General features: G+C 31.5%; 1 protein-coding gene across 1 annotated transcript; it reads left to right on the plus strand.

Moving 5' to 3' along the window:
- The first annotated feature begins 5,374 nt into the window (after window positions 1–5,374).
- Window positions 5,375–7,616, plus strand: LOC108556523 (CCAAT/enhancer-binding protein). The gene is made up of 2 exons (XM_017912674.1): window positions 5,375–7,079; window positions 7,146–7,616. Exons 1-2 carry the CDS (start codon window positions 6,097–6,099, stop codon window positions 7,195–7,197), a joined length of 1,035 nt encoding a protein of 344 aa, XP_017768163.1. The 5' UTR covers window positions 5,375–6,096; the 3' UTR covers window positions 7,198–7,616.
- Window positions 7,617–9,775: the final 2,159 nt, after the last annotated feature.

A 9,775-nucleotide genomic window follows, 5' to 3' on the forward strand; every position in this document is an offset into this window, starting at 1 on the left:
TTATTTGAGAACCGCTGTTATCAAGATGGCAGCTATTAATTTATGTCCATCTATTTGTGTAAATAACAATTGATTACATTCAAGTTACGTCAATTTGAAGTTGTAAAGACAACAACTCAGCCATCATTGCGGAATTAATTACTGCTCTCGTAGCCCTCAAAGTCCCACTGCCTACCTCCATCTCTTTTTTGATGGCTTCATGGTCCAACATTTTTATCTAACGTTTGCTCTGTATAATTGGTTGCAAGACTTCTCTCCTACTCTGTCTGTCTGGTTGCGGTCCTATCTGCAAGCACACCATCATCAATTCCGAGACTCAACCTAGTCCAGGTGTACAGAACAACAGAGTCCCGGGTTGGAAATAGTTTATATTACTTTCCTATGTTATATGTTACATTTAGTCCCTACACAAACACAAGCTAAGTGAGAAAGGTGGTGGAAGGAAGAAGAAGTTGTAAAGACAACTTTGCTTAATTATTGTAGATAGCATATCGAGACGGCCAGGATCAAAGCCTGTGAAACCATCAAGCTGCTTTATCCCCTGATGAACAGGAGGAGCCCTCTAAACATTCCTAGCAAGTTGGCCATTTACAAATCAATCATAAGATCCGGCATGACTTATGCGTCCCCTGCAAGGGGTCATGCTGCACGCACTCACTTGTACAAGCTGCAAGTGATTCAGAATAAAACATTGAGAACTATCTACAATGCTCCCTGGTTCATCAGGAACGTGCAGCTGCACGGGAGGCTAACATTCCTTTCCTCTCGGAATACATGAAGAAGTCAGCTGAGAAGGCTTTTGCCAGAGCTGAGATCCATCCAAATCCTCTCCTGCGAGCGGCCGTCGACTACGATCCGGGTGATCATCACACCCATAAAAGGCCGAGAATGGCTGCTACATGACAGCACTGACATTCCCACAAGACCGAACACTCGTCATGCATCACAACATGGGCCTTCAGGCCAATGCACCAAAATCATGAGCCGAAAGGCGGAGTTTTTACTCATCCACAAATTCACTGTCATGCATTCCTATGGATAAAAGGCAACGGAATCAATTCCCTACCTAGCCACATTGAGGAAAAAAAAAAAAATTATTGTAGATAGTAAATGATTCTACCGATATGTAACTGGCAAACGGCGTCGACTAGAAGCTCATTAATGGAAGAAGAAAAACAATTGAATGATGATTCTAGTTGAGTTAGAAGAAGTTCTTTATTTTGATTAGTCGCGCTGAAGAAGGAAGTTTGTGTTCCGAATGTAGACAGACAGTGGCTGGCTTATTGGCGCGCAATGCGGAAGCCAAATGAAGAAGGGGAAGGAAGAAGAAGAATGAAGATTCGCTAATGCAGGATAAAGCATATACATGTAGATGGCGCTTGGATTTGGTTGTCAATGGCTTCGATGTTCTGCATTTAGATGGCGCCCGCAGTATCACAATATTGTGACGAATGGGTCGAAACGCAACAGATTGTGACCCACTTTCGGCGGCAGGAATCCATGCACATTCCTGCACGTGTGATTCAGAACGGTGACGTCACGTGACGTACGAGCCACCTTCGATGCATAAACGGAGACGACGCTCACTGCTTCGTATATATGTGTGCGTCCTACACATGCACGAAAGTGCGTACGTGTGAGTCCGTGTGTATGTATGTGCGATTGAGTACATAGTGCGTACACTATACTATAATCACGCCGCGCGCCAATTATTTCCTTCCTAATAATCAGCACAACAGACACACAACCATATGATTTGTGCAAATCCAGAGACACACATTTTGCGTGCGCAAATCCCGAAATCGAGACAAACCGATTTATCCTCCCGCTTGCTACAAATTCATAGAGATTGATGATTCATTTATAATTTTATAGATTACAAACTATTTTCATCAATATTATCCCGTGCTTAATAAAATTAATGAATTATTATTAATCAGTTTATAAAATAATATTATCTTAATACTATTTATTTATAATGAAAAAGATAAGTTAATACGTTTTTAAATCTCTCATTGATTCGATTTCATTCTCATCGAATTGTAAATGCTACATGAACTAACTATGAACTTTTACTATAACTAATGATGCTTTTATTTATAAGGAGCAAATAAACTCTAAACGTCAATCCTTGTTGGTTTTCTTCGGTAAATCAACGTTGATTTATCATGGAATTTGTTAATTGTACGAATCATTTTTGTTAAACAGACAACAAAGTCTTTGTAATATTCGGAAAGAGTTATACGGTTTAGATTCTATAGATTGGACAATGGATTTTATTGTTGATTCTTTACTCATACTCACAAAAAAACGAAACAATGTTCCTTTCAAATAGTATGTTTTTAATATATTAGATACTTACATAATACTCTTTTATTAAAAGGAAACATATGTAAGTAAATTAAAGAATTCGAAATTTATTGACTGTGCAAATCGAATTATTTGTATTAAGTTTCTCAATACATTTAAGTATTTGAAAATACTCAATTTAGGATTTTGAATGTTACAGGTAATTACTGAAAAGTCTCAATTAAAAAAATAAATATGAAATATGTTGGTGAAATATAATATGTGCATGTGGATCATTCAAAATACGCCTGAATGAGGGATAATAAATTTGACTTTTTTATTCTTTCTTTTTCAATTAGTTCACTTGTAATTTGACTATACACTCATACTATATTCAATTATCTCAAATTTCTCTCAGCTTCATTATATGTGACTTTACAGAAACTAGCGGTTGCATAGAATTACTGTTACAATATATTAAATTTCATGTTTTAAAAAAATATATATGAAATACAATTTCTCGCTTCTAAAACTTCTAAAATGCAGATGTGCGATTTGAATTTAACATTATTATTTATTTTAAATATTTATCTTGTCTCCATTTGGAACAAAGTATCATCTTTTCGGATTAAAGTAAATATTACTTTGTTTAAAATTATTTAAACATTGAAATTTCTAATCATAGTATTTCATACTTTAAGTATGAACTTATATATAAATACAGCAACATCTCACATAGTGCGGTTTTGATCAGAAAATTTCAGACTAAATTTGAATTGAGCGAAACAAAAATAAATTCTAAAAAAATAGTACACACAATTATTTTTCATACATAAATGATCGTTTTTCCCTTTTATACAGTATTAATGCCTTAGATTAGTGCGCTTTCAAACAGTATGGGTTATTATCGATTTTTCGCATTTTGCGAACTATTTCTGTATTGAATAGTGTATAAAGATTTATCATTTTAAAACAAGCTATTATAGTTAAACACATTGATAAACTACAGTATACAAGTTAAATAAATCCCATATTTCCGCCGATGACGCCTCTATACAGATAATACTGATAAATGCATTACTTCTAAAAAACTACATTTAGCTTTGATAACGTTATTATTATTCCGACGATTTTAATTACTTATGTTAGACGAGTTTTAAGAAAAACACGATCATCTTAGTCAGACTATTATGAGTGCCAGAAGCAAAGATCAAATGCATTCAGGAAATAATTATTCTATTTATACTAACTTAAATATAATTAATGGACTTCTATCAATGTTATTAAACAAAAAGCAAAAGAAAATCAATTATATAACACAAGTAAATTAGTCTCTTAAAAATCGCCATAATAATATTGTTTGTATATAAACATGTAAACTAAGCCAATTTTAATTAAAATTGAACAATATATAATCATCTAATAAACTATATAAAAACCTTTTATGTGTTTTTCTTAAATTTGTAGTGAAATGGATTACTTCAAAATTATCTATTATTTTTGGATGCATAACATTTTACAGTAATATAAATTTGATCCCATTCTCTAATTAAACTTTGTATTAAAGTATTTTTGTTACACAAATTAAGTTTAGTATATTTGGATGAGCAATTATACTAAAAATAAGTTCTATTAACAATGTAATTGAATATAATTGAAAAATATAATTAAAAATCATTATAATTTTATGTCAGAATATATGATTGATGGTTTATTATTTTTTGAACAGATTAATTAATTGCCTCACGTTTTTTAATTATGTTTTTAAATATTACATATGCATAAACTAAAGTACATATATAAACAAATTAAGTTTTATAATACTTCGAAAATTTACATGATTTCATTTATAATAATAAACAACTTTATTATTATAAATATACAAGAATAAAGTTATAAATAAAAATGTAAATTTTTAATGTTGTAAATGTAGAAATTAACAACTCATTCAAGTTTTAAGCTAAGATTTCCAAAATATACAATTAATTTATTTAGAAAACAAAAACATAATTCAAATCAATTGATTTTAGTAATAAATATAGAAAATTCCATGACATTTATATAAATTGTAATTATAAATATATTTAATAAGTCTAAGTTTTTTTTAAGATGAAAGTAATAATTTGCAATATTTATTACTATTGTTTACGTTTATAAAGCAATCAATTTATTGCGTTTACTTGTATTTTCTAATATTATGTTATTGAATTTTTCTTGAAAATAATTGGAGTAAAAAAACTTGTATTACGATTTAAAAATAAATATGTTTATTTTTCTAAAACTTAATGTATTTATATTTTAATTGAAAATGTTAAGTAAAATGTTAACATAAAAGCTACTAAATAACATGAATTTATTTTGTTAGTTGATTTGAGAATTGTAGAGTAATACACTTTTTCCTGAATAAAATAAATGTTTTGACTTTAAGTTAATTAATATATAAATTATTGCATTTTAAAGATATATTAGATACTTAAAATTGTTTAAAATTTTTGCTACTGCACACGTGGATTTATTATTATATGAATAAGTTATTATTAAAGTTTGTAATAAATGTTGAATTTTAGAAAAAATCGAAGCCTGCTTAAAATTGATTTTATAAATGACTTTATAGAAGATTAAGTTTTGTAAAAATAAAATAGGAAGTCTACTTTTGATGTTGGTTGTTAAGTAAAAAACTTATATGTATAAATTCAAAGCAATGCAGATAGTGTACATTGTATCTAAAAGATTGACATATTTAGATTCTTATGGGATTTTATATGCGATTGATGTTAATATTTCAATTTTTGTAAAAGTATACTTGAAATTTGTATTACTTGAAGTGTACTTAAGTCGTACGTGAAATGGAATTATTATTCTATGAGCATATTTTGTGAAATTTAAGGAATAAGCGTATATGGCATTAATTATGATTGAGTTAGTGGTGATGGTGGTGGTAGTGATGTATGTGTGTACGTGTGTGTGTGTGGCACGGAATGGTAATTTGCGTTTGTATGTGTTTTCACTTTCGAGCGCTAAACGTGCACTGCTGTCAAGTGCGCATGTCACTGCTGAGCCACTACAAACTGCAGGAATAGAGCTTAGAATCTCAGTGTATCCTAGTTAACTTGGGCAAGCGCACGCCAGTGTGGTACCCAAGCGTGGCCAGAACCAAAAAGTACCAACCAACGAAATACAAGCTCGAGAGGAAAAAACGAATATACATATAGATATATATTCAAAAACGCCTCTGCTCACTTTCGATTTTATTTGAGCGCGAGACGCGACGCCGCTCGCATCGCCAACTTCTGAAAGAAAAGAAATTCAAAAGACGCGCGCGACCTGCATTCGGCAACAACAACCAACAACATCATCAACCATCGATTGATTGAGATTGATCCATTCAGCTTTACACACCTCCGGGAGTTACATTAACAAACAAACAAAAAAAAACACACATCACAATTTTATTTAAAATTGATGGACTAGCAAACTGTGGATTTTTTTTAATTGCTGCTCTTGCACCTGGATTCTCTTGCAAACTAGACTTTTCGAACAAAATATATTTTCGTTGAATAATGTATTTTTTAAAAGTTTGTTCTGAACGGAATAGAAAATTGGAAAGTGCGTGTGCGTGAGCCGGGCTCAATTAAATTAAAAATTTCGGCGGAGGTGAAAGTGGACCAAAGTGAAAGTTTTTTTTTACAACATCATCATCATTTTTTTTTCGTATAAATAATTTTACATTGTTTCGGAGATTTTCGCCCGTTTTCTGAATCGTCGAAGAATTGTTGTATAATATCTACAGTGTGTTCCAACAAAAATATGGATTCTCCCCAAATGTACGATAACCAGCAGCAACACCAAACATCGCAATCGATGAATAATAACGAGCCCAAGAAAACCGTTATCATGAACAACAATAATCTTACGACGCTGAACAACAATACAGGAAATACTAAGCAGACGACGGCGCTGCTGAAGCAGCACCACCTGCAGCAGTACCAGCATGGAGAGCTTAGTGACCTGAATACCCCGGAGATCTCGCTGGACCTGCAGAACCTGATCGACGACTCGCACTTTAGCGATGGACTGTTCAACGATATCCTGCAGAATCAGGGCAAACATCTGCAGAGTTTGCATCCCAGGCAGCAGCAGCAGGTGATGGGCAATGTGCAGGGTACGAACTACCCGAGGACCACTTTGGCTTACATGCCACAGCCCGTGCACAGCGGCGCCACCTATTCCGGAAACCAGAACTCGAACAGCGACTCGAACAGCTCGGTTGGAAGCGACGTTCCCAGCATCAAGGAGGAGCCCATCGATCCCCAGGAGTTCCGCAGGCAGTGCACCAACGCGATGCTCCCCAACAGCTACCTGCAGAATGCAAACTACCCCAACTCGAATGGCGCTACCTTCACCAACCTCACGCCTACCTCCGTCCTGCAACATCAGCAGATGAACATGTCCGCGATGAAGAAGAACGCGGCTATGTTGAATCATCATCATGTTGCGAGGAAAACCATGAAACCCTGCGACAAGAACAGCGATGAGTACAGGAGGCGGCGTGAGCGCAACAACATCGCCGTCAGGAAGAGCAGGGAGAAGGCGAAAGTTCGCACAAGGGAAACCGAGGAGAAGGTTAAGCTACTGCTCAAGGAGAACGAGCGTCTCCAGAAGCGGATAGAACTCCTCATGGAGGAGCTGAACGTACTTAGGAACCTCTTCTCGAATGTCGGCGTCCTCCCCGAGCACGTCCATCGAGAGATCAACAAACACTTGGACGCCTTCCAACCCCAGCAGCATATGTAAGACTCATAACAAAAAAAAACCTAAAAACCCCAAACTATATATATTTTTTTCTTCTCCAACAGGTCTGAGGATAGACAGAGAATAATGGACATCGTGCACGATTACGGACCTTAGTCTACACGACCTAAACAAAGTAACAATTACAAAAAAAAACAAAACTCAGTGTTTAATATATAAATAACTTAAAGATAAATTTTCATTCTCTTAGTTTGTACAACAAATTAATATAATTAATATATTTAAAAAGAAAGAAATATTAAGTAAATAAAACGAATCGAGAGCTTTAATATACAAAAAAAATAGAAACAATGCGCGCGCGTTAAATGAAATATCGGAACAATCAAAGTGGCCTTACTTACAAAAAACCGGAAAGTTTTCTTAAACCTTTAATTCTTCATTTTCGTTTATTATCATAGATCTCCTTATATAGAAAAAAAAAGAAAAGCATTGCGGATTTTACAAATCCACAGTTACGTGAACGAGAGAGAGAGATATTATTTATTTTATAGATCGTTTTTTTTTAATTAATTATTTTTTTTGCGTCTTTGTTGTTCTATATTTTTTATTTTAACTTTAAAATATTATATATATTTTTTTGTTTAATTTTTTTTGACGGGTATTAAAAATACAATTTAGAATTTATTCCGTTCGACACTTGTGATGATTTATTGTTTTTTTAAAAACACGTACACGAAGCTGAAAGAGATGGACTGACCAGAGGCGATTTCTTCAACAATCCTAACGAAGATGAGAGGAAATTCGGTAAAATAGTACAACGGTCGATGTATTTTGTTTTTTTTTTGTTTGCTCGATCACTATGGACATTTGAGTATTATTTACACATTGATGAAGGTGATCGGTTTATTGTTTGCATTTGGCTGCAGTGACTCTGGTCGGGGTGTTTTATTGGCTTCGTTAATATTTTTTTTTGTGGTAAATCTAATTTAATGAAAGCATACTTGGATTTCTTCTACATTATATTTTGTAGACATAAAGTACCTTTGTGAAAGGATTTATGTCCGTTGTTGTAACTTATATAGTTTTTATTTTGTATAGCTAAGCTAAATAATTATTATGTATATGTATGTATATTGTATTATATATTTTATTATTATTATATATATTTTTTTTGTTTTTTTTTCTTCCAAAGAGAGTACATTTATATTTATAAATGTGAAACAAAATAAAACGAAGTGTCTAAAAAAAAATGTTTAATGTTTAAGTTTTACCTAAGGTGTACCAACTTTTTTTTTTCTTCTACAACTACTTCGAACTACAGATGGGCAAGGCCGAGTACCAGACAAGAGGATAAACTACTTCAAAAGCAGTTGATTTTTCTTTGTTTTTATTTTTTATTTAATAAATTTTTCTTTTGAAAATACATCATCATTTCCATTCTTCATCCCATCACCAACATTCAACAGATTTCTAATTATAAATCTAGAAATTTTCATGTTTCATGAATCACATAATCATTATTCATTGAAGGATGTGAAAATAATTTCTAAATATTTTCTAAAACTTCAAGGACATTACATTTTATTTAGTTTTCGATGTGAAACTTTCCTTTTTCACAACGCAACATAAATTTAATCATTTTTTTAAATATTCTTCAGTTTTTAAATAACTTTTATTTAGTTTCATTTTTTTTTAAATATATAATTTAACTAAGTGAAATAATAAAGAAATACCATACCATCAATAAAATAAATATAATCATTATAAATTTGTCTAATAAATAAATACTTTTTTTTATTTAAAAAAGTGATTGAAGAAACTAAATTCAAGATGAAACACTAAATTAAGTGCCGAAGGTTAACAAAATTCTTGTGATCTTTTGACCTTTGATATCTTTACAATTTGACTCGACTAGCAAATATCAACAATATTATATACACTTAATATAAATATATAAAACAATTATTTCTCAGTTAATTACATTTAACTTTAGTCATGGTAACTATTTATATTTTATCGTTCTAATTATTTTTTTGAAGAACAATATTTGTCTATACTATATATAGATTCTATAGTGACAATTATTTAAAAAATATATTAAAAGTTTGCTAAATGATATAAACATATTTGGGAACCATATTTTCAAAATATTTATACTTTTATGTGATATACTTTATAACTATATTATTCTGAATGAAATCGGACATATAACAATAATTCCAATATAGTAATAATTAAAATACGATTTAAAAATAATATTTAAATTTATAATTCTTGATTTGTTGACAGGAAAACCATTCACAAAACTCTTTTATTATATTCAAATAGAAATATTAAATAATGTATAGATTGTTTTTTTGCTATTTAGTATTTTATGTATACTTCGTTAAGCGAAACTTCGTTCTCAGACATAAAAATGCTATGGTTAGATTGGGGATTATTTTCTTCGTAAAAAAACATTTGGATTTATTCTATTTATCATTGATCGCTTAATAAATTAACATTTTAATGTTATTGCACCAAAAATTTAGGTTTTTAAAATTTTTTTTTCGGCAGGAACTTTTTAAATTTTGTCTTCAATTACTTTGTTATTCTTGCTGATAAATCTTCCACTGAAAACTATCATCTTCTACAGTCAATAAATTTCAAACATCGTCATTATCGAAATTTTTTAGTACTTTTGACTATATTTTGCTTAAAATTACGGATTTTGTTTCATTATCAGCGACAATCA

The sequence above is a fragment of the Nicrophorus vespilloides genome, unplaced genomic scaffold (genome assembly GCF_001412225.1).
Source record: "Nicrophorus vespilloides isolate i.1.1-1 unplaced genomic scaffold, Nicve_v1.0, whole genome shotgun sequence".
Classification (NCBI taxonomy): Eukaryota; Metazoa; Arthropoda; class Insecta; order Coleoptera; family Silphidae; genus Nicrophorus; species Nicrophorus vespilloides.